This window comes from Lontra canadensis, unplaced genomic scaffold (genome assembly GCF_010015895.1).
Source record: "Lontra canadensis isolate GAN:19392208 unplaced genomic scaffold, GSC_riverotter_1.0 scaffold18, whole genome shotgun sequence".
In the NCBI taxonomy this organism is placed as follows: domain Eukaryota; kingdom Metazoa; phylum Chordata; class Mammalia; order Carnivora; family Mustelidae; genus Lontra; species Lontra canadensis.
In genome coordinates, this window is record NW_022631012.1 from 16200325 (window position 1) to 16226466 (window position 26142).

The 26142-nt window shown below is 41.7% G+C and overlaps 2 protein-coding genes across 4 annotated transcripts in view; one reads left to right on the forward strand and one right to left on the reverse strand.

Annotated features, from left to right (window-relative positions):
* PLCL1 (phospholipase C like 1 (inactive)) overlaps positions 1 to 6865 on the reverse strand; it is a 344775-nt gene extending 337910 nt beyond the window's left edge. The window contains exon 1 of the mRNA XM_032860146.1: positions 6524 to 6865. Coding sequence (XP_032716037.1) covers positions 6524 to 6766 — 243 coding nt within the window. The 5' untranslated portion in view covers positions 6767 to 6865. The remainder of the gene's footprint in view (positions 1 to 6523) is intronic.
* A 16768-nt stretch (positions 6866 to 23633) lies between these two features.
* The window catches only part of BOLL (boule homolog, RNA binding protein), a 56507-nt gene continuing 53998 nt past the window's right edge, over positions 23634 to 26142 (forward strand). For 2 of the 3 annotated variants that reach the window (XM_032860149.1, XM_032860148.1), the window contains exon 1: positions 23634 to 23858. In XM_032860149.1, coding sequence (XP_032716040.1) covers positions 23796 to 23858 — 63 coding nt within the window. In that variant the 5' untranslated portion in view covers positions 23634 to 23795. The remainder of the gene's footprint in view (positions 23859 to 26142) is intronic. The other variant, XM_032860150.1, reaches the window with a different exon arrangement.

The window sequence follows — 26142 nt, forward strand, 5'->3', positions numbered from 1 at the left end:
TAAATAATGATTCCTTTCTATTCACCATGTACAACCCACTTTCTCAAAGTAATGCTGGATTAATTATTAGCAAAATGAGTTAAATGGTACAATTGAAAATAAACTACTATATTTCTCTTAAACACATCCACATAAGATGTTACAAATAAAATGACAAATCAAATTCAATTTTAAATCCAAGGAACTATTCCAATACTTTGTCATACTATGATTTTGTTGCCATCAAGTGTTAGCTGAAATACATACTACATTGATGACAACTTAAAATAAGAGAAAAATTATTGTTATAGAAGTTGATCATTTAGTGCTAATTTTCATGATCACTTTTCACATACTCAATAATCAGAATAAATTTTGTCTTTTGTACCCTATTATAGGAACTGGGATGCTGAGATAAATAAGATTCAATAAAACTACAAATAAATGCTTTTGACATTATTAAAACACTTATCAAAATATAAGATTTTATAGAACTGACAGGTTTCACTATAATAAAGTTTACTGATTTCATACCTTTGATTTAGATAGAAAGTTCAATCAGATTTTTCTCTCTTCCCATCTAATAACCAATGGTTCATTTATTGGTGTTGAGATCCCCACAGGAAACAAAATATTGTTTCTGCCTCTTGCTGCTGTTTAGTCATTTTCAGTTGGACAATTGTTTTAAATGTCCAATCTTATACATATCTCAGTTGGGATATTACTCCTGATAAATGGAATTATGTTTGATATTCACAGTCATTCAAGCTGAACAAAAGTGAGGGAGGAGCAGGGGAGACTGAGCTACTCCTGGTCCACTGCCCGACCAGTTGCACTGGCATTAGCTAAAGGCAGATTGTTTGTTCATTCGCACTGAAGGCAAAGTCGGCTTCTCCTGGTATCTTCTCATAACACCCTGCTGTGCCTGAGGTGTTATTTGGCAATATATGTTCAATTGACATTTTACAGTACAAAATTCAATTACTTGTGTTCTCTACTGTAAAATGGAAAAAAAAAACTGAGGGGAAAAAACCTATATAGTCTAGATCACAATGTATATGTCTCCTCTCAATGAATACATCATTAACTTACACTTTTTGACACTTAAAACATTTTCCAAGAAGGTAAACAAATAGTGTAAATTCTGATAGCAATAGCAAACACTAATTGGCAGGCACTCCTAAAATCTTTTATCAAAATAAGACAAAGGCCTTTATCTAAATTTTATTCCTAATACTCTTAAGAGGTATTATAAGAAATCAGATCAGAAAGGCACCACAATGAGAGGTAACCACTTCTAAAGCAAAATGTGTTCGTGTTTCTATGGCAATTTCAGGGAAAGTAAACACTGCAACTGAAGTTGCTGGGATAATAAACCAGATCAACCTAAGAAGTTCAATGCTATTTATACAGCTGAATCATACCTTGAGAGGAGCACCCCCCGACTTAAGGCAGGCTCACTAGAAAGGCTGGTGGCTTTTCCAAAATTTATCCATAAGTTGGTTATTTGGAAATTTTAACACATATTTCAAAAGGCAATTAAAAAAAAGTCTACAGGGATGCCTGGGTGGCTCAGTTAGTTAAGCAGCTGCCTTCGGCTCAGGTCATGATCCCAGCGTCCTGGGATCGAATCCCACATCAGGCTCCTTGCTTGGCGGGGAGCCTGCTTCTCCCTCTGCCTCTGCTGCCACTCGGCCTGCCTGTGCTCGCTCTCTCTCTCTCTATGGCAAATAAATAAATAAAATCTAAAAAAAAAAGTCTACAAATGCTGATTAATTCCCAACCCAATCTACAGAAGCCTATTTAAGTTATGGTGTGCCTAAAAATTTTATTTTTCAATCATACTTAGTCATCCTTCATAGCTGTCATACAAAATGCTTTCAGAGCTCCAACTTGAAAGCCCCTATTTCATCACCCTCCTGGGGTATGACATATTCCTATGCCCCAGATACTTGTTCCCTTTCTGTATCAGTCTAAAAGAGAGTACAACCCCTCACAAACATGACTGTTTGTAGGGACATGGGAGAAGTGGCCTGGTGTAAAACAACAGATGTGCACTCCACGTATGGACGACAGGTAGAACACCTGCCAAATTGCTCTGCCTTTTAAAATACAGCGCAGGCCTCACAAAATGACCAAAGACAGAAAGCTTTGTCATCCCTCCCTAGAGTCATCCATCTCCAGGTGTTCTGGTTGGGAAGTGGGGGAGCAGAGAAAGGATCATTTCCCCCACAAGCCACAGGGCCCAAGATCCAGACTCTTCTGCCATTATATGTTCATACTGGATTCACAGGCTGTGAATTGAAAGTATTCACGGATTGCGGACTCCCTGCCTCTGAGAGTCAGCATGAGAGCACATGTTCCGGAGTTAAGCCCACAAAGGTATGAATCCGAACTCCACATTGTACTAGTAGCCTTCTGTGCCTCTTTTCTCCACTTTAGAGGGTTTGCTGTGAGGATTAAGTGACAGGGTGTATAAAAGCCTCTAGTTTAGCACCTGACTCATAGTAGGCAGTATTTCGTAAATGTGAATAAAACGCCTCTTGCCCCTCTGAGGATAGTCACAATTTTATGTATCAACAGGTACCCAAGGCGTATCTTTGAAGCTATGGCTCAGAAACCCCCTATAGCAGTCCCACAATGAACATGACAAAATGAGAACGGCATGACACAAAATAATGATACAAAAAACACCAAAGCAGTTACTTTAGCTACTTCGGTGCAGGTATCAGCACCTCATTTCCAGCTCCTGTCTTCCTCCCACAAACCTATGTCCATGAGATCCAAAGGATGATTTTTTCTAGAGAACTCATACTTAAGTAGAATTGAAAGGAAAAAAGTAGAACCCTTCAATATGTTACATATAATGAAAGAAAAATCAACTGCTATTCTGAAAATATGTATGTATCTCAGTTCTCATCATCTAGTATAAGGAATGAATTACGCTGCCTTTTATTTCCAAAATATTACAGAGTTTAAATACCATAAACTACAATTTAAAGTGTTAAATATTTAAAACCTATAAGGTTGATAGCAAATATTATATAGAAAAAGGCCTCATTTCTTAAACAGAAATATATTCATATGCAGAATAGTACGTAATTGTTAGATATTATCAGTCTTGCATGTAACTAACTTGTCATTTTAAACCACAAGTCATCAAGAAGCAATTAAGATGTAGTCTATTGCAATATGATGGTATTCAACAATGCACTTACCAAAAACATGCATCATTTTTCAGCGGCAATGCTATCAAATATCAACCCACAGAAAAACACAGGGGGAAAAAATGGATGGGTTAAAGAAAACCTAGTTTAAGTCTCCTATTAAATTTTTTAAAACTTTAGACTTGGGGGGTGCCTGGGTGGCTCAGTGGGTTAAAACCTCTGCCTTCGGCTCTGGTCATGATCCCAGGGTCCTGGGATCAAGCCCCACATCCAGCGGGGAGCCTGCTTCCTCCTCTCTCTCTGCCTGCCTCTCTGCCTACTTGTGATATCTGTCTGTCAAATAAATAAATAAATCTTAAAAAAAAAAAAACTTTAGAGTTGGCATATAAGGGAAGAAACACTATAGTAGAAAGAAGACTTTACAAAGATGTGTAAAGATAAATGTTATTGTCTTCGTCAGCTCAGAAGGAAATTATTTTCTCAACTAAAACCATGTTTTCACAAATTAGAGAGGGCAAGTTTACTGAAAACATTCCTTTTATTAATATACAAGACTTTTTTATTAATATACAAGATAGTCTGTTTCCTGGCATGATAGAGGAATGCACTATTCTGATTTGTCTAATATTCAAGTTAATAGAGAATTAGCAGTCAAATAATTAGAATAGAAACAATATCCTAAACTGAGCTGAAAATAATTTAATATTTGACGATTCACAATCTTTCAGGGGCTCAGAGTTATGATCATGAATGAATTATCACTATGTGAAGGCTGTTTGGAGCCATCAGAGAAAATTTAATAGTTTGATTAATGTAAAATGTACTAAAGCCTTTCTTTTCTGTGTATGTTTTAATGCAAATAAAAAGAATCCTTGGCCAAACTCTGAAGAATGCATTTTTCTCTCAGTATAGGCCACATGCTATACATTTCTTATATGAACTAGACCTTTTTTAGAGACTCTCTTTTTTATTTTGCTAAAGTGAAGCATGGGGAAGCAGATTCAAGATGTAAACAGAAAGGTCCTTATCTTAGAGATTGTGTGGAACAGAACCCCATCACCTGCTTCTTTCCCCACTGGAAGGGAATAAAATTCTCTGAGAACAGACCCTAAGGACCCATACCCATCAATTCACCTTCCAGTTTATTCCTGAAGATTAACAGACACATCACAATGATTTTGGACAACCCACTGGGAATCAAAAACATTTGGAGCAAATTTGAGAATATGAGGCCTGTAAACTTTAAATTTTATTATATAAATCAAGAACGTCAATAACTCACCACAGATATATACAGATACATATGCTTACATATGCATGGAATATTTCTGGAAGGATACTTAAGAAAGTGTTAGCAGCTATGGGGGCGGACTATGTAAGTGGGAGTGTGGAGTGACTGGGAGTCTTCCCTTCGTGCTCCTTCGTAACATTTGATTTTTTTTTTATCATATGCTTATATTACTTTTTCAATAAAACCTAATTTAAAATAGTAACAACAATGTGCTTCATTTTCTAGGATCTTTAATTATAAAGGCCATTTATTAAATGCTTATTCTACTATTAAATAGGAAAAAGATCAAGTTGATATTCTGTTGCCTCCCTCTTTTTTCCACAAAAAAAAACTTCAAAACAAAAGGAGCAAAATTAATCAGCAAGGGCACTTTTGAGAATATAAACCAGCACATAATACAACTTAAAAACTGCAAATTGAGTTGCAAGAATTTGTATATTCCTTACACTCTGTTACTTTTATTTTTTACAACACTAGAGAGGCCACTGTTTTTTATGGTGATATGTTTTAAACTATCCTTGGGCGTTTGTTTTCACACACACAGGACCTCGTGTTTTATCAATATCTTAGAATCCAAAATGTAATTGTTTCTTAATTGTGCTGTTTTTTAAGTTTCAAAATAATATGCTTTCTGACTCATGGGTTAAAAGAAAAAAAAAAAGTGATCATTTCCTTTTTATCAAATTCACACCCAGAATAGCACATTCCTTTTCACATAATCTAAAAGGCACAAAATAACAAAAACTACTATAAGTCATTTGCAACTACCACCCACTCTTCTTTTTATATAGAAATCTTCCTGTTGGTTTTAAACTTCCATGTGTCAGTGTTGGGGAAAAGCCTAGACAATACTTGGAGTTGGGTGGATGTACCGTGGGCACAGCCTTCCCACACTGGCAATGGAAGTTTGAGCCTAAGAAAGAGACATGCATTATGAGGTGGTTACACAGTTTAACCCTGAACAAGGGTCTTGAATGTATTAGCACACCAAGTAAACTGAAAATAGAAAGAAGTTCCAAGTCCATCTTTCACTATCATCTTTGGAATATATATATATATATATATAGTTTCATACAGACTACTTTCTCTACCAAAATCAATTTTAATCTCACATGTACATGATTACTCACATTCATTTATGCCAAGAGGCCCTTTTCCAAACCCTGGGAGAGAGCGACTTCCAGGATACCTTACCACATTTCATGCACCCAAAAGATGAAATTTTAAACAGGAAGTAAGCCCCAAGTGGAAGGAAGACAGAAAGAGATAAGGGAGAGAAAGGCTTACAAATTTCTGGCCAAACAGATGAAGAGAAATCTTGTCTGGTGGTTAAGGGGTGGGGAAGCATTTTCCCTGCATGCAGCGGTAACCTCAAAGACCTGGGATGATGCTTGGGGGATTCATTGCTTTCTGCAGGGCAGAAACTCTGGGCTCCACCATCGCTCTCCGCTTAGCCAGAGGGTCCACTGAAAACTCTGCTTGTCTACCGGGAAAGTTCACGCTTCTTGGGATTTCGGGACCGTCTGAGTCTTTGGGAAGGGGGCTGTTTGGGTTTTGGGTTTTGAGTTTTTGGGTGGTTTTTGTTGTTTTTGTTTTTTTTTTTGGTTTTTGGTTTTTGTGGGTTTTGTTTTGTTTTTTTGTTTTTCACTTGAGGATAAACCGTGCATTTCCTTTACCGTGCTGGGGGAGGGGGCGGGGGTAGGGGGAAGCTAACCTTTCTTTAGAGAGCAATGCACAACCATCCCGTGGTCTGCATTTACACTGACTCTTTCCTTCTTCCTTCCATCAACGGCTTAGTGAAGCTTTCAGAGAAAATGAGGGAAAGCATCCATCAAAACGCAAAGACGCAGAGCGGAACTTTTCCTCTGCTGTCAGGGGGAGAAAAAAAAAAAAAGTGACTTCTGCTTCTCACGGCCAAGAGCTGAGTCTGGGAACCTCCGGACGAGGAAGGAAGGTCTGGTAATGAGGGAGGTGGGAGAAAACAATGCCGAGCCCGCGATGCCTCCGGACACCGTGCATCCTGGCCGGATCCCCGACGCACTGAGCACCCACACCCACGCTCCTGGGGCGGCGCGGCCTCGCTTACCTTGATGATGCTGCTGCGCCGGGGGGTCGCCCGCACGGCCTCCAGGAGGCCCGCCTCGCTGTCCGCCGGAGCCCCCGCGGCACCCGGCAGCGCGACCCCGCTGCGACGGTCCCTCCACCGGCCCCCGGGGGCCCCAGCCACGCCTTCGCCCGAGGCGGCGTCCGGACCCACTCGGGGGTCGTCTTCACATCCGGCTGCGTCGGGCGGCGCGGGACCCTCCCTGCCCGCCGCGCCCTCGGCCATGGCCGGCGTTTCGGGCTCTCCGGGGGAGACGGCACGCCCGGCAGCGGAGTCCAGCCTCTGGGCACGAGCGCGCTCCTGCACCCGAAGGCGGCCCCGCCAGACTTTGTTTCACCGCCCGGGGGCGGCGGCGGCGGCAACTTTCTGGAGCGGAGACATCGCTCGGCTGGAGACGTCCGCGGGCTTCGGTCCGGGCGGCCGGCGGTCCGCAGGGGTACGGCGGCGGGAACGGGAAGGAGATGCGAGCGGGAGGGAGCAGAGGCGAAAAGGAGAGGGAGGTGTCCGAAACGTGATGCAGACGCCCGCTCCGCGCCAGACAAAAGGCACCCGGCGCCGGGCCGGGCGGCCTCGGAGGCCGGGACGTTCGCGGCCTGGGGGGAGGGAGCTGGCCGGAGCCGGACGCCCGCGGCCCGTCGCACCCGCCACCTGCCCGCGGAGCGCGGCGCAGCGGCCCCAGGAAGTGCGGCGGCGGCGGCGGCCTCCACTCCGCTCTGTTGTGACAGGGAGGGAAGACTTGTTTTGACAGCCCGTGGGGATTGGCAGGCGTCTGAGCCTCTTAGGAGCCTCGCGCCGCCGAGGAGGGTCGGCCCGACCAATCCCCACTGCGAAGGGGTGTGCCCGAGCGCGAAGAATGGAAGAATGTGTTCTGCGGCTGGGAGCCGGCCCGGCCCCGCTCGGGTGCTCGAGCGAAGGTGTGAGCGCGCGTGTGCGCACCCGCAGGCGCTCCGCGTACGCTTTAGGAAGTTTAGGTCTTCGAAATGGGCCCGAAGAGGCGACCAAATCCGGGGGCGGGGGAGGGAAATCTTCGGCCAGGCAAAGCCAAGCAGTGTGGAGGAAAGGGGTGTTGAGCCCGAGTGTCGAAGTGTTTGAGGGTGACAGAGCGCAGCTTCGCACCATCAGGGCTTTGCAGCCTCCCCCACCAACCCTTTGAAGTCAAGTCCACGTAGAGGTAAACGAGGGTGTCCTGCGGCCCTGGAGCTGAATAATTTGATTCAGGTTTCATAAAATGATCTTCGGTTCATTCTGCACTGCGAATAATCATAACAAGGCAAGGGGATCAGATAAAAAAGGCGAGGGTAGCGGGCAACTAAACCAGCTAAATCCCTCTGGAGAGTGTCTTCTAGCAGAGCATAGATATGCTGGGAGTTGGTTAAGTACAAAATGAGGTGGGGGATTTAGCCTATCCTAAAACATCCCTATTTGATAACGGTTCAACTTCCTCCCTCTAGATAATCCTATATAAACATATTTTGCTCGTTTCCAGCCAGTTAGCAACCAAGAAGAGAGAGATCTTTAGATAATGCAATGTCACTGAAATTTAACCACAGAATGTTCAGGTAGATGTAAAAGATGGCTGTGAGGTTCCATAGCAGGACAGAAGATGATGATTTCGTTTAAATACTTTTTAATACCCAAATCTATATTAAACCTTATTTATACCATTAATTATATTTTAATTATATTATAGCATTAATTATATTTTAATATTTTAATTATTAATAATTTGATAATTTGAGATGATACCCATTCCTTTGGCTGGCCAAGAACATCAGAAATACTTCAGGTTTTTAGACCCAGAATTTGTTAGAATTTCAGAAGTTTAGAGACTCAAGGAGATTAAGGGATCATCTCAGGCAGCCTTTCTATTTTACAGAGGAGTTGAAGGCCTGGGAAGCTTTAGTTTCCTGTCTACTACTTAGTGCAGGAGCTGAAATTAGAATCTGCTACTTAACTCCTCCTGTAATCTCCGCTACTTTATCTCCCTCCTCTGGGTCTGCAAGCAGTCAGAGCTGGCTAAGGCCCTTGGGAAGTTGCAGACTTGACATTTACCAACTTTTAGGTAAGTCTGAGAAACCTCAAGTCTACCTTTTCTTTAAATATAAATGCAGCCCAGTAATGAATGTACTGTAGATTAGCAACCTCTGGTTTTAGAACCAACACCACCCTCTAGTGAGAGTCTAAGAACTGCATCTGTAACAGCAAATAATCTCTTCTTTCCCTCTTATATGTTAAAGACAGAGAAACTCAATTAAAGTTTCCTTTTCAAGTGACCTGCCTTTATTACCCCCCAGAAGACAGTAAAAGGGCCCCCAGACTTAAAACAACCATGCGTGTCTTTCATCTTCACTAATTAGTTCAGGGGATCTGTTCCTCTCTTGTACGGGAAATATCTTTACTTGCTGTCCTCACAAATATAACCTATTTTAAGCTATCATTTTTTTCTTTGATATTCAACTACTATTATGTTTTACTTTTGTCTTTATGTGCTTATTTCAGAGCTTCATTTTTCTTTGTTACCCTCACAAAAATTCCATTCTTGGGTTGTCCTCCAAGAAATGTAAATGGCAGTTATCTTACTCATTATCTTGTTCTCCAATATTAATACTGTCTACAAAGACTTCCCATCCTATTGGCTTGTATATACAAATAATAATTTGTTTTTTAAACTATTAAAATTAGTGTCACCTTATTAACATTTAAAGTCAGTGATCTTCAAAAAAGAAGAAGCAGCAAAAGAAGCAGCAGCAGCTGCGAGAACGTATAGCATAAAAGTGTACAAATTTTTTTGTTTCAACTAGATGCTATCTAGTTGGACTTTCGCCTCTTCCCTCCTTTAGCAGACTTCTCTCTCACCCTTATGTAGAGGCAAACACACACACACAGTCTCAGCTTCTCTCTCTTTCAGACTCACTCTCTCACTCACACACACACGCACACACACATGCACACACATACACACCTCGTACTAAATCCTTTGTTCTGAGCCTCTGTTCATAAAGGCTATTATGTAATTCATTCTGCTTTGAGAAAATGGCTGGACCCTAGTCTAGTCTTTCATACTATTGTCTTCTAGTATAAACTCAGTAGGCTTTTCCTGATACTCATATTTGCAGTTTAAAAAAAAAAAAAGAGAGAGAGCCACCCATTGAATCTTCTTCTACCTGGGGACAGATTCTACTCTGGCCCCATTCCCAAGACTGAAAGGTTTAACTAGATTTGGTTAAATCAGCAACTATTGGCACATTCCTACCCCTCCATTAATAATCGCCCCTTTACAAATTAAGATCGCCCACAATTCTTGCTTCTTAAACTTTCACCAAATAAGACAGCAATCACTTGATTGGCAAATTAGAAGCTGGGGAGAGGGGGAGGGAAAGGATGAATAACAGTAATGAATAGTGATTCCAGTGTAACCACCACAGAAAGGTCCCCTTTGATCACAAATCTCAAGTTCTTTCAACCTCATACACACATCATATTATTCTGTTTTGCTCTCTCATAGAATTTCATCACTATGAATAAACTGTCTTGTCCATGGAATTGTTTACTTATATATTCTGTCTTACCTCCTATCTCTGCCCCCACTAAAATTGAGAAAGTCATCTCCATGTGCAAAAGTCCTTGTTCATTGCTTTATCCCCAGCTCCCAGAACCCTGCCTGGCAAAGAGTAGGTGCTCAATAAATATCCGTAGATGGAATCTTCACCTTTGCAATCCTCTGACTGAATAAAATCCACTTCTTATTTAAAAAAAAAAAAATGGCTCTGTCACTGCCCACACTATAGGACTTCTCATCTTCTGGGATCCTAGAACTCCATCCTAGGGCAGAAATCAGAACAGACCCAAAGCAAGCAGTTGCAAAAGTAGGAGGATGCTTATAAATTGGAATAACTTGAAATTGAGAATTAGACTGAAAGACAACTGACGAACCTAACCAGGTCCAGCAAACCTGAAAATACTTAGCCCAGAATCAATGAGCAGATTTGTCAATGTAGCTCTTCCAGCCCAGAGAAGTCACCCCAGAACCCTGGGCCTAGGAAAAATCCTGTGAGAATATTAAGACTTTCCGTACTCTACCAGAAAACCACAGCTGGGGAAGAGAACTGATAACTGCTTTCTATATGCCAGATAACCCTCTATGAAGTATTCTGATCTCCACTTTACAGACAAGGAAGGTAAGGATCAAAAGGGTCAATGAGCTTGCTCAGAGTTAGAGCCAAAAGGAAGTGATGGAACTAGGATGAGGCTCTCAGAAGGTGCGAGTCCAGTGAAGTCCTAGAGACTTCACCTGTTCTGAAGAGCCACTTCGCCAGTTCTAGAACCATTCACGTTCAGCATGATGGCCTCTCCTCTTGACATCAGCATTACCTCTATGTCATCATGGTGGAGTGTGAAGCTGACAGATTTATCGGTGTGTGAGGAAACACATTTATCCTCTAGTTCACATAAGTGTAAGAAAGGGTACTTTGACATTAAAAGTCAGTTCTCCTGGTAAGTTCAAAAATACATTGAATAGGAGTGTGGCATTTTCAACTGAGTCATATATATCCTTATATTAAGTCATAACACTCTCTAATATACACAGTAATCATTTTAATTTGTTAACTCAAGAAAACAATTTGCAGGGTAATTTGTAATATAAATATTGTAGTAGAATAAATATGTATGAAGGCAATAAAAGGTAAGCAAAACCAAATACATGTTCTTAAAATTCAAATGTTTTTTCTTCAAAGATATTCTTTTGTCCCTTATGTTAGCAATTAAGTAGGAAATTTCAGTAACTAAAACATAAAAGTCAACTAATTTTATGTAAAGGTACAAGTAATCCATGATAGTGGTCCTACAAAAATGAGAAATTACAAATTGTTTAGAATAGATCTAGATTCCTCAGGTTAATAAATCTTCAAAGTAATGAGAGGCATTACATTTAAGAAATCTTTAGTTACAGCCAATGTTCTTCAATGTTCTAAGGCTACTGCTTCCTTCCCATGTTGGGGAACTTCTACTACCTGCAGGAAAGCAGAATACTTGGGTGTCTGTCCATTAACACTGCCCTCTCAGGAATCATGTAGACCCGAAGGCTAATATACAGGATAAGGAGCCCCAGGCAAATCATCTGGGAACATTCTGTATGTGTAAGGCAAATGTCTTTTTAAAATAGGCAGTGTTAAAAATAATAATAATAAAAGAAAAGAGGAAGTCAGTGTTGATTTATTTTCCATGTATTAACTGACTTTGGATTTATTTTGGATTTATTTTCCATGTATTAACTGTCATAGATCCTGAAGATGGAGCTCATGTCATCATTATGGTCCACACTAATGCAGAAACCACAGAGGCATTTATGAAATCTACCCCTAGAATGGCACCAGTGAGGCCCACATGAAAACTTGTTTCTCTTCTTTCTCTATTTTAGTTGACAACTTGGATCTTTTCACTTATGAAGTTATAATAGAAACCTCTTCAAATGAAACACACTCCCGATGCCTGACACTTGCAATGCAGGAGTAAGTATAAGTTTGGAGACTCTTCCTCTCCCCATCCAGGTACATACCCCAAATCTAATTCATCTGAGTGTGGTAGGGGGTTTTCCTCCAATTTATGCCAAGACATAAGGTTTATTAATGCTTTTTTAAGCATCCTAGGACCCATTGGAAGAAAGTGAAGAGTGTTATTTCTTTCCCTAATTCATTTTCTTTGATCATGTTGTCTCAGTCTTATATTTATTTTGTTAACCTTATTGATAAGCTTTTGTTACATTCTATCTCAAGTGTTTTGGGAGAAAGAAGCAGAGTGCAATATTTAAATAAACACAAAATTGTAATGCATGTTCTGAAGTATAAAACAAAAATAAAGTACAGTCTCTTCTGTAAGGCGTTTTTAGTTCCTCATAAGTTTTCAGGTACCTAGCTCTTTCGTTGAGCATAATGCAAGTTTATCCCCTTTACAAAATGAAAGGCCATAAAAAAGTGAGTCCTTTAAAAAAACAATTCCATTTGAGGCCAGATATCTACTGAAAACTGGATTGCTAGCATTTCCTCTGTCATTAACCCCGTGAGAATCCCCCAGTTCCCACCCTCACTGACTCATATAGGTCACCATGGAGACAACTACTTCTTCCCTTATCCACAGTAGAGGAGCAACAGCTGCTGAACGGCACTTGGGATGTTTGCCATTCTCTGTTCTATATAAAATGTACTGGTGAAACTTCAGATGATGTCACAATTGTTTTTTAAAGATTAGGGTGGATAAAGTCATGTTGCAGGGATCATCTCAAATATAAAGCAGCAACAAAGAACTAAAATTTAACTTAAACTGTGAAGATAATAAACAACAAACATTGTGCAATACTACATTTAGTGTAATGAGATGTCATAGAGCTTTCTTTAATTTTTCTCCTAACCAAAATGGGATTTTAGTAACTAAACTGGTAACTGTAATATAGAATTTATTTGGAAGATTCCTTATGAGCCATACTTAAACGCTAGGAAAAAAATACTAAACATCATTATTTTTAGATGATCATTTCTAAGGGAAAAGATATTTTTCTGATTTTTGATAGATATTATAGTTCTCATAATCATACTGCTGTAAATTCTAAACTTCAGAAAAATAAAATATATGAAAAAATAAAATCTTACCTCTTCCATATTTTTCCTATCTTCAAAATATGGATTAAATAGGTTTTTTGTTTGTTTTCTGAAAATGTAAATAATGGTGTGTGGTCTGTGATTGAAACCAAAGTCAAATATCTGTACACCCAGGAGGTGAGAAAAAATAGCATTTGATTAGAAAAAAAGTATTTTCTCTTATTTCGCATCTTAAAATTTATTTATTTAGTAATCTACGCCCAAGGTAGAGCTTAAACTCACAACGCTGAGATCAAGAGTCGCATGTTTTTCTGACTGAGCCAACCAGGTGCCCCTCTTATTTCTCTTCTTTTTTTAAGATTTATTTATCAATTTTAGAAAGAGAGAGTGGGGTAAAGGGCAGAGGGAAAGGAGAGAGAATCCTCCAACAGACTCCCCACTGAGCATGGAGCCCTACTCAGGGCTCAGTTCCAGGGCCCTGAGACCATGACCTCAGCCAAAATCAAGAGCCAGATATTCAACTGACTGAGCTACTCAGGCACCCCTCTTATTTCTCATCTTAATTCTTCATACTCACCAATCACTAAGGACACCCATTACGTATGAATCACATGGAAATATTTCATTAACACTCTTCATTTTAAAGACAATCTTCATACTCATGGAGATGCTCACTAATCCTCCCTGTGGAAGGGCTTATGCCACTTCAACTGGTTAACAGCAGGCTCAGTCATGTGATTTGCTTTAGCCCATCAAAGATGAGTCAAAGCCCCTTCTGAACAGAAGCTTCAAGAGCCAGTGTATGCTTACCATGATCTCATTTTCCTCTGCCGCAAAATTAATTGGTCACCAGATAGAGGTTTGATCCTAAGTGAAAATGGCAAGGGACAGAGCTCAAACCAATCTACAGTGGATGTATAACATGAGCAAGAAAGCAATGTCTAAGAGGCTTACCTCTTAGATTTGGGGGTCTTGTGTTACTGTAGTATAACTGAGTCTCTCTTAATACAGATACATAAGTTTACTGAAAACTCTATACTTTCTACAACAATGTTATCGGTCCATATGGCCAGATATTACTTGATTTATATAGCAAATAAACATCCCTGGCATCTACTAAACTAGTAAAAACTAAAAATTTCTGGATATCCAAAAATTGTGTATAGTTATTTCTATTTCTGTGACATATTTTTCTCATTTATTTCTTTCCTATAAGCTATGTAAGCCTCTGTTTCTGCTTTTCTTGTTAGGTGTGATCGATTGAAAATGCCATACTCTTATTCAATATATCTTTGAGACTAACTTACCAGGAGAACGGACATTTAATGTCAAAATATCCTTTCTTACACATATGTGAACAAAAGGATAAATGTGTTTCCTCACACACCAATGCAAGAAAGGTGCAAAAGTGTGATCAATGCATGCTTCTTTGGTATAATTTTTCCTTTTACCTGTCTTGAACATTTCTCTCCTCCTCCACCCACATTGACCCTCCCAATCCTTGCAAGGTAACTCAAATTAATAACCTAAGTTGCCAAGTTAAAAGCATTTTTCAGCCTTGGTGTACATTCATGTGTGTGTGCATGCACGTGTGTAGAGAAAGTATGTGTTTGTCATTGTTTAATTAACTAAAAAAAGAAGTGGGCAGACATATTTTATACATACTATTCTGCATCTTCTTTTTCTCACTCAACAATACCTGGTAAGAATCCCCACCTTATTTACAACATCTACTAATTCATTCTTTTAATGACTGCAAATAATCCATGGTATGGGTATACCATAATTCATTTAGGCATTGCTCTATTTGGGGTGTTCAATTTATTTCTAGTTTTCATCACTACAAACAGCATCGTAATTATCATTTTTGCACACATATTTGTATGAACCAGTTGTTTAATTTCCATAAGATAAATTCCCAAGGGTAGAATTTTGGGAGTCTAATGATATATGTATTTTTAATATTAATAGATAATGCTAGATGGATTTTCCAAAGAGTCACAACATTTCCACATTTCACCTTAATAGGTATTGTAGCTCTCAATAATTTCTGCCTATCTTATGGGTATAAAGTTAGCTTCCATTGTTAAATTAACTTCACTTTCCAGATTACTAAGCAGCATTTCAAATGTTTCTGGGTCATTTGGACTCAGTCTTCAGTAAACTGTATACACATGTGCCTTGAATAATTTTCCATTGGACTGAATGCCTTTTTTCTTCTTAGTTTGTAAGCGTTCTATAGCAAACACAGAGATGGCCACCCTCAGATCCTGCTTCAGTAAGAGGCTCACTCTCTGGCTTCTAGACAGCCTTCAGCTGTTCAGTTACTCAGGGTTCACCTCAACTTTTGAACCAAAGTCATGTTCTTCTTGGAGCAGCCCATTGCCAGTGAATGAGTGAGGTGTTGATAGCTGAGGGCAAGCTCTTTTCTTTGGGCAATCTCCAGTCAACGGGCCTTAGCCATTTACACCATGGCAGGACTGCTCCAACAGGCAATCATTGTTCCAGCTGCCCCTTGGGCTGTTTGAGATTTTTGTCATGTCTGTATCCTACTTCTCCCTTTTCTCTCCACATGTGTTACTTTCCAATAAATCTTTCATCTCTAATGCCACATGCTTCTCAGAGAACCCAACCTGTATATTATGGATGTTATCCTTATTAACTCCTTAGCTTTAATATTTTCCAGACTGTTTATTGATTTTATGGTATCTATTATATAATCTATTAATCTTTATATAAATAAATATGTCTCTCCTCTTTTCAGCATTAGGAAACACCTTCCAACCCCCAGTTTGTACATGTAATCTCTTACCTTTTCTTGCAAGGTTTTTTTTAACATTTAAGTATTTGGCCCTTCTATACTTTATTTTTTTAATTTAGTTTATATGTGTATATAAACATTTATATAAAATTTTTAAAATAAGATGGTGGGCTACTTTTATTTTCCTCATTAAGTAATCTATTATTTTCTCACTAAATTGAATTATCCTTCTTGTCAGATGTTTAATTCCCACATACACTTCAGTCTACTTTTGGGTTATCTGTTCTGATCCAGTTGTGGTGAGCACTGGTATTATATGTAAGTGATGAACCGCTAAATTCTACTACTGAAATCAATATTAAACTATATGTTAATGAACTAGAATTTAAATAAAAATTTAGAAAAAAATAACTACCTTTTCGAAAATGCAAACATCAAGGGAGATAGTTCCCCTATTTCCCAGTTTCAGTAAGAAGTTAAGAGCCTAACTTTGATGTTTGCCTTACTCCAGTTTGCAAAACTACTTCCTGCTATAAAGACATGAGGTTTGTTTTTTTTCTCTATAAAGCCAATAAGATGGTGATTCTAATGATCAGGAAAGGTTAGGATGAACTATCTGTGATATGATGGGTTGTGTCTGCTTGGCAGTATAAGTGGGTGAGATTCCTTTCTTTGTTTTTTCTTTGCAATTTCTTGCCTGTGATGTGCACCACAATGTTCATGCTTATTCAGTGGTGAAACTGGTTTCTGTCTCTATTACCTTTATAGAGAGGTTTTCTGACTGGGGAGAAGATTTTGCACTTTAATTATATTTCTCCAATAATGACCAATATGAATATTTTCTTGAGCGTAGAACCAACAGAGGGGGGCGCCTGCATGGCTGTTGGTTGAGCTACTGCCTTCAGCTCAGGTCATGACCCTGGAGTCCCAGGATCGAGTCCTGCATCGGGCTCCCAGCTCCACAGGGAATCTGGTTCTCCCTCTGATTTTCTCCCCTCTCATGCTCTGTCTCTCAAATAAATAAATCAAATCCTAAAAAAAGGAAAAAGAAAAAAAAAAAAAAGAAAGAACCAACAGAGGGCAAACTCATAGAAAGCTGGTTTTTAGCCTGTAATCATTAAACACAATGTGCAACCTAAACTTTCAGTGTCACTGGATTACCAGATCTTGGGTTACCAATCTGTGCTCCTGATATCATCCTTCCTGCAATCTCTGAGGTACCCTCTCTAAGAAAAATACAAGTTTGAATTTTTCCTCAGTTATTCTGTTTTTGTCATGTTTTCCTTCAACCAAAAGCAAACTAAATTCAACCTGTTTAATCCTCTTATAGAGAAAAGGTCATTCAATGGTTATGAACTCAATTTTGTGTATGTGATTGGCCCAAATCTTCCTTCAGGACCAAGCCATTGTTCCACCAGATACTGGGCATGTGGACTGTTCTCACCTAAATTCCTCTCCAGAAATTTCCCGCAGGCAAAGAAAGTCATCTTGTCCAAAGTCCAGACTCCTGTCTGGGAGCAGCCTGCACCCAACGTCTATAGATGGGTAGATGAGGATAGAGTATGGCGGAGAGGGAAGGGACCCTAGTCTCTAGGGACAACTCTGCAGGCCATCCTAGTATTGCTGAGACTCTGTTGTAAAAATCACAATTCCACTTGCTCTGCCCAGTCCTGCTCCCCTCACTCTTCTCAGGTCCTCTTCCCAAACTCGGATTCCCCAAAACTTCTACAGGCAAATCTCAGAGCACGTTTCCTGAGGAACCCACGTGCAACTTTCACCAAGATGAATATTTTTCCAAATCTCAAACAGTTACCATGTCTGAAAATATGATAGTAAAACATGATGAACAAGAGCAAGGGTTTCTTGACACCATCGTATAGTACAGGAGCTATGTTTAGGTAGGGCTACCACTGGCCCATTCAACATCTTTTTATGAATTAGAAAAATGCATTCCCATTGAGTGGAGGGCCCCGTGGCTATATGCTTAGTGGAGCACTAAGGTCTGGATTTCATCCTACTAGCTCCTTCAGCCAGACACCCCTATGTGTTGAGTAATCTATACACCACCACATGGTGGCCTTTCTTAGATTCAAAAGATCAGAGTGCGCCAAGGCAACATACTCAAAAACAGCATAGTTGCTGGAGGAAAAGACAAGTGACAACTAAATATTTACTAAATATTTACACAAAGATGTTTGAAATGTCATGGATAGAAGGATACTAGGAACATGAACTATTGCCAAGATGCCTGTGGGTGGGAGAAATATGAATTAAGAGGTTCATGATAGTACCCGAAAATACTTCTTGCTTTGAAGGAAACCAGGATATGTCACCCTAAAATATGCCTCTTTGACCTACGAATTATTATGAGTTGAAGGCAATTAAGGAGCAATAAACACAGAAAAACTCCCCCTTGTGTGCCTAAAGGCAGGAAATAAATTATTTTACTGGAGACAGACTCTTATCAGCCCCAAGACAGAGCACCAGAGGAAACTGCAAACTAATCTTGTTAAACTAACCATGATCTTCCTAGTTATTTCTTCACCATTTATTATCTCTAGCCTAAACTCCTTCATCTTGTCAATTACTCATAAATTTATTGTTTGTCTAAAAGGTATAAAAGCTTTCCAATCTGAACAGTTCTTGGGTCTTCATTCCCTTATAAAGGCCCCCATGTACATGTAAAAATTCAGTAATATTTGTTTGCTTTTCTCCTGTTACTCTTTGTCAATTTAATTTTCAGACCCAGCCAGGGACCCTAAGAGGGTCAAGGAAAACCTTTTCCTCCCAGAGCATATCTAAAGATGAGATAAGAATGGAAAGAGGTTAAAAAACAGCAGTTGTATAAACAAAACAAAACAAAAAAATCTTAAAAAAAAGAAAGTATGGGGAGGTGCCTGGGTGGCTTATTCGGTTAAGTGTCTTCCTTGAGCTCAGGTCATGATCCCAGGGTCCTGGGATTGAGTCCCTCCACAGGCTCTCCTGCTCAGCAGGGAGCCTGCTTCTCCCTCTGCCCCTACCCCTGATCATGTTTGCTCTCTTTCTCTAATAAATAAATAAAGCTAAGAAAGAAGGAAAGAAAGAAAGACAGACAGGAAGGAAAGAAGGATGAATGGAAGGAAGGAAGGAGGGAGAAAGAGAAAGGAAAGGAGGAAAAGAAAAGGAAAGGAAACAAAATGAAACGAAATGAAATGAAACGAAAGGAAAAGATAAGGAAAGAGGGGGTGAGAAAAGAAAGGAAAGGAAAGGATAGGAAGAAAGAAGGGAATAAGGATGGAAGGAAGGAAAGGAAATAAAGAGAAAAAGAGAGATAAGAAAGAGAAAGAAAGAAAGAAAGAAAGAAAGAAAGAAAGAAAGGAAGGAAGGAAGGAAGAAAGGAAGAAAGAAAGAAAGAAAAGAAAGAAAAGAAAAGAAAGCCAGCCATCTATGGTCAGAAGGTGAGATCAGGTAAGGGTAAAATAAAGGGCCAAGCCAAGGCAAACACTGCAGGACTGAGTCTATTACTGGACAATATGTTCTGGGCAATCATTCTTGCACTGAAGCCTTGCTGCACAGATCTTATTTCTGTATATGGGGTATTATTTGCTCTTAAGGAAATATCTGTGAATGTTCAAAGAATTTTGCAGATGGGATGTTCCAACCACAAGGTCTTCCCCTGAAAAGCAAGTGAAAATATGTGTATAATTATTAAACCATACTTGTGTAAGCAAATCAAGAAAAGATCTTCTGACAATGACTGTTTTCCATTCTTATTTCAGAAGTAAGAGTAAAATGGTAAGGAATGGGTATAAAATGGAGGGTGGTGTGAGGGTTGTATGTTCATTTAGTCTCTATTCCATATATATAATTACTGAGGTCCTACCTTATGCTGCACAGTGAGTTCTATATTGTATACTCCTGTGTCTAAGTAGTTGCTCAAAATAAACAACATAAACAAATAAAACAATTTTATAAGGAATTTTCCAATAAATCACTCACTATTCCAATCTAGATCATCTCTATAATATCCTCTCTAAATGTAAGTATTATATTCCATACAGGAAAAGGAAATCTGAACTGGACTCTCTGCTCCTTAAGACAGATTTTTTAAAACTCCTATCCCTCATCTTTCCTATTTATATCTAACCAGCATAGAGAAGAAGAAAGCACCTAATCATCCTCCAAAATACAACAATAGGTTAACAGACATGGGAACAAGAGAGAAATAAAATGGAAGCAGAGGCATCTTCTAAACCTGTCCTTTTCATGTTGTTTTAGTCACCCCCCTGTCTCTGCACCTGGAAACTCTTCTACTGCTACACTTAGCACATTGAGTGTATAAACTTTCTACTTACTTAGCTCCTTCTTGCGCTAGATAGACCACAGGCTGCTGGAGAGCAAGAACCATTGCCATATCCACTCCCGTAAAGTAAAGCCTGGTCCATAGGAGGCCCACAAATAGTTACCTAGGTCTATAAGCTAGAGAACACATCCAAAGTGTTATTGAGAAAAAAGCTGCCTAAAATGGATTATTAGGAGTTAGAATCAGTGTATAGAAAAGTCAATAAGAAGTAATGGAAGACCTGTCAGTAAGGGAATGCAAGCAAGGGGTAAGGCAGGTTCTGATAATTCCCTGAAACAAGAACTATGCCCTTAACTGACTGTGTGAAGGGAAAAGATGAGAAACATTGGGGTGCTACCACAAAATATAAACAAATGGGACATTAGGTTTGCAGTTTGTTATGGGTTGCACTTTTATATTTATCTTTGTCAATGACATCTCCAGGATTTGAAACTTGAGACTTCTGAACCATCCTCACCAATCCCTCTCCATCATCACCATGTCCAAGAGTCTCAGTTCTTCTCTGGTTTCTCCTTAACCCTTTCCCAGTATTTTATTCTCATAGCTGCCACTTCTGTTTAGGTCCCCATTATTTTTCACTAGAGTTGTATGCTCCTAATTCAATTCTCTATTTCCTGTCCTTTAAAAACTGTTCTCTGGTCTGAAGCTATCTTTCTAAATTTTGGTTCTGATTATATAACTTCCTGATTCAATAACCTTCAGTGGCCTTCTGTTTGCAAAGGTCTCTAGAATAAAACTCTAAGTCATTATTACCACAGTATAAATAACATCACGGAGTGAAAGTGCATGGGCAATGGGGTCAAATAGAACCAACTTTTGAAAACTGCATCTACCAGTTACCAGCAATGTAACTACATGAGTCACTTTCACCTCTCTAAGGTTCAGATTTCCAGACAAAAGGAATGGTAACTAAGAAGACTAAAAAAGAATGTGCCTAGTCTAGTGCTGGGTAGATAAAAGGAGCTCTACATCTTTCCTCCCACTTTCCCACCCAGACCAGAATTTCAGCCTTGATGATACCTTTACCCAGCTCTAGACATTGTGCTCCATGATGCTGTCCTTTGCACTCCTACAAAATCTTTGATCACAGTTCATACATCATTTACCTTATTCTGCTTGTGTCTTATTAACTACAAGCACATTTAGGTATAATTATTATTTTGAGCAATTAGTCCTTTTTCCCCTTCTAGGTTGAAAAAAACTCAAGTTGAAGATTTGATCTTGTTATGGGTTGCACTTTTATATTTATCTTTGTCAATGACATCTCCAGGATTTGAAACTTGAGACTTCTGAACCATCCTCACCAATCCCTCTCCATCATCACCATGTCCAAGAGTCTCAGTTCTTCTCTTTGATCTTCTCTCTTATAGCATCAAACATTAGGCACCACACGTAATAGCACGATAAATGTCTACTAGTTGAATTGTATACTTTTACATGATTTACCCAAGTTTTAAAACAAAAATATCCTTTTGCTTTAAGAATTAAAAAAGAAGGGGCGCCTGGGTGGCTCAGTTGGTTGAGCGACTGCCTTCAGCTCAGGTCGTGATCCCAGGGTCCTGGGATTGAGCCCCACTATGGGCTCCCTGCTTGATGGGGAGCCTGCTTCTTTCTCTGCTGCTCTGCCTGCTTGTGCTCTCTCCCTCTGTCAAATAAATAAATAAATATCTTTAAAAAAAACAAAAAAGAATTAGAAGCAGAACAAAGAATTACCATCTTGGGCCTTGAAATACAGCCACTGTTCCCTAAATTAAGTTGATTATTTGCGTGTCACAGACTGAACACCTACTGTGGTGAAGGCAGTCTTTAAAAATAAAGGTTTTCAGTCCAAAAAGACTTGAGCAAAAAATGAAGATAGTAATAGTCACTCAAATCCATCAATATTATTGAAAAAAAAACCCAAAGATGAGCTTTAATATTATCGAACAGAGAAGTTATTCTGCTCTACAATATGAGTATTAATTTGAATAGGTTCGTGTTTTCTGTTTCCACAGAAATTAAAACCTGCAATGAGCTTAAATTGCACGCAGAAATGTATAATGACTTTTAGGATGCTTTAGCTGAACTGAATCGAATGAAAGAACTTATACTTCCTATTTTTGGTAAATAATATAAAGATGTAAAAGCATATCAAAAATTAATGGAGTGAACTTGTGATCTCTCTCTGTGTCAAATAAATAAAAAAATCTTTAAAAAAATAAAAAAAAAATTAATGGAGTGATACTGCATATGTTTAAAGTCTTTCTCTTGAAAGTAGAATAACGCAAAGTCAAACTGTTATGAGAGGACAGAGGTCATTACTACTGTAAATTTTAAGTGTCGCCACCAACTTTTTTAAAATACGTGTCAACATGGTTAAGCTCGTGAATTCTTGTCAGGGTTGAATCTCTGAAAGCTTTAGGTTTTGACCGAGTGGACTTAATCGCCGTGTGACTGAAGGCTCGGTCCATGGTAGAGGTAACGACCGTCAGCACGACCGCGCACGTTTACTTAGTTGGGATTACTTGGACCGATTATATATTTCGTGACGCCCATGCATGTCTTCTGTATGTGCGTACGATATAACACTGCGTATTACAGCGGCGACGTGTGGAACTCTCGGCCGCCTTTCACAGACCTTGGCAAAGAACTCGTCCTTCCAAGACGGTCCCGCGGCTACGGCTGAGCGGCCAGAGCCGCTCCCGGCGCGCCGCCCCGTGCTCATCCTCTCCCGCGCGCGGCGGCCCCGTCGCCGACCGGATCCCGAGGCTGTCGCGGCGGCCGGGCAGTGCTCAGCCGCGAGGGGCCCGCGGCAGCCGCGAGGGGCGCCGGCCTGCGCCGGGGCCCAGACTGGGCTGCACGGCGGGTCCTAGCCAAGTCGCCCGCGCTGCCCCGCCCGCCGGCCGGAATGAGTGACGGCGACAGCAGGTGCGAGCGCGGAGTCCGAGGCTGCTCGGGAGTCCCCGAGTTTGGCGCGTCAGGCCCGAGGGGTCAGAGTTTGCCTCAGGAAACCGCCCTCCTCGCCCCGCACCAGCCTCGCGAAGTCGCCCCTCGGCCGGCCTCGTGCTCCTTGGTAAAGCCTGGGGTCACGTCACCCACCAGTCCCAGCCGCCGACTTTCCCCCAAAGGGGAGAAGAGAGGGAGGCGCGCAGTGCATGGTGCTTTGCATAACCGTCCGCGTTCTCCTCGCCAGCCGTCCGAAGGCAGGCGACAGTGGCCCCTGAGCCGAGCCCTCGTCCGCACACCCCACGCCCACCCCGGCTTGCCGCACGCTCTTCCCCTCAGACGGCCCAGCTCGGCGACGCCCGCCACAGCCGAAACCGCCCGCCCGCGTCGCTCCCCGGCTTGCGGCGCCCGCCCGCCCCGCCGCCTGAGGCGACGTCGCTGCTCCTCCCCACCCCCCCGGGTGGCGGGTTCAGGCCCCGGGTCCGAGCCTGCGCCCCTGCAGCTGCTAGTGCCGCCGTCGCCGCCAGGGGGAGTGTCTGTCGGGAAACGTGGTGTTGCTTCCGTGGTGTGAAGGTGCTTTCAGACTTCGGGTTTCCGTTCCTTGCCCTCGCTTTTTGAAGCGCGTGGAGGAAGATGGAGACCGAGTCCGGGGCGGTGAGTACAGCAGGCAGGGCCTCCGGCCCCGGGATGGCGCGGGTAAGGAGCAACGCGGACTCTGGCCCTGAGGGGCTGAAGACTGAGGTCGAGGGCCCAGACGCCCACTATTTTGTCGGGAAGAAACGCGGACAGGATGCCCCGTCGACCACCGCGAAGAGCGGCCCGCCTGCAGGCCCCGTCCAGTCGTGTCGTGGGGTCGGGAAGGCGGGACCGCCGGGCCTGGGCCGGGTGTAGGCTGGCCGGGGGACCTCCGAAAAGGCGGGGAGGCTTCGGGAGTCGGCGGGCGGCCGGGTCCCGCGCCCCAGGCGGCGCTGGGCCGGAGCAACAGCTTTCCCGCCCAAACTGGGCTGCGCGGCGTCTTCGACGCTCGCTGCGGCGGGACTCCCACAGCCGCCCACCGCGAGGGGTTGCCAGGGCGGCGGACGCCGCGTCTCGGTGGAGACCGGAAGGCCTGAGAGACCTGGGGGGAGGGGAGGGGCACCGTGGCCCACCACCGACCCAGACACTCCAACACCCTGTGCGCTCTGGAGCCCCTCAGGGCCCCGTGGGGGGCAGGTAGAGGGGGGCGGGGAGCCAGTAAGGCCTGAGGGGCCTAAGCCTCCGAGGCAGGCGCGGCGCCAGGCGCCGCGGGGCCCCACCCCATCCGGCCGGCAGCCAATCAGCACGCGCCACGTGCGGCCGAGGGGTTGCCAGCGCTCGAGGCCGACGCCGGGCGGGGGCCGTTGAGGGTTCCCGCCACTGCTGCTGGCGGGCTTGCGGGACAAAATTTCTCGCTGGCTGGCTTTCTTTTCCCTCCCGCACTTTGGTGGGGAGGGGGTGGATCCTTGTGTCAGTGCCCAAGTTCACGATGACCCGCGAGAACCCGAGGAAGTTGTCGCCGCGGCCATATCCCCCAGCGCCTCGGCTTGCTGGCCTCGGAGGGGACGGAGCGCCGAGGCTGTGACCGCGACGGTTAGCCCGCCCTCTTCCTGTTGTCTTCGTTGGCAAAGTGGATGATAGATTCCGAGGTTAATGCTCAAGGGAAGAAGTCAGTAAGGGCACGTTTCTTTAGGGAGAAATTCTTAATATTTAGCGTTGGAAGTTTTGCTAAGCCAAGAACCCTTACTTCTAACCAAATAACGGCACCTACCTAAGTGCTTGCCATACACTTGCAAAATTATTGCCAGTGGAATCTGAGGCTTTCTTTGTTGTTCAACTCCATGAATTGCTAGCCTTCTCGAAGGAATTCAGATGTTGCTTCTGCTTGAACCCTGTTGCCTAGAAAAAATTTTCTAGGCTATTTTAATGGCATGTTCTTAAACCTCAGCCTAATGATTGGGATATCATGAGCAGGAAGAAATGATTCATTCGTTTATTCATTTGTTCCACAAATGTTAATTGAACACCTCCTACGTACCGGCTTTACTTCAGACGCTGAGTGAGCAAAACAGAATCCCTTCCCATATGAACATTGCACTACTGTGGAAAGTGATAGACAATAAACACAAGTAAATTATATAGCATGTTGGAAAGTGATAAGTGATAAGAAGAATGAGGCAGTTGGAACTCACAGTACAGCAGGAGTCTTAGAAACTGGAGAATGAAGTGAATAGGCTGGAAAAGTTGATGTTTTTTTTCTTTCTGGGTATCATTTAACTAGTTTCTCAATGTAGGAAATAAAGCACTCTTTTCACTTCTGTTCACGTCATCTCTCTCAAGGAAAAAATAATGGAATTAACTTTAAACAAATTGGAAAACAAGTTCATATGTTGAACTCATTTTGTTTTTAAGAATAAAATTTCATAAAGACTGATTTTTTTTAATTTTGCAAATAGATAATTTCTACACTCTCTAAACAGAGACAAGATTATATCTACTAGAGCTGTGCTGTTATCTCTAGCAATGCAAATACCTGGTAGAAAAATAAAACTAAGCATCCCCAGATCATCCATCCTTTGCACTACAGAGTCATTCCCTAGAGAACATGCTATTATGATTGGATTCCAGTTTCTTTAAATGGAAACTACAACATAGCAATTTTTAAATGGGACAACTTTTTTGTGGTTTAATAGGTGTCTTTATGAACTCTCCTATTAGGGAATATGTGTTGTTTGTCCCTCCCTTAGTACTAGATGCAGAATAGAGCCCAATAAGGTCCAGCCTACAGTCCCATAATCACTACTGGCCTAGTCATTTCTCAGTATATCTTGAAGAGATTAGGAGTTATGGTTTTATTGGCCAATGAAGTGAGAGAGGAGAGCAAATATGAAAAAGAACAACTCCATTACCTAAGTTAGAGATTAATTTTCTTGTGTTTGTTTCTTAGAGAATTGATATTAGGAAC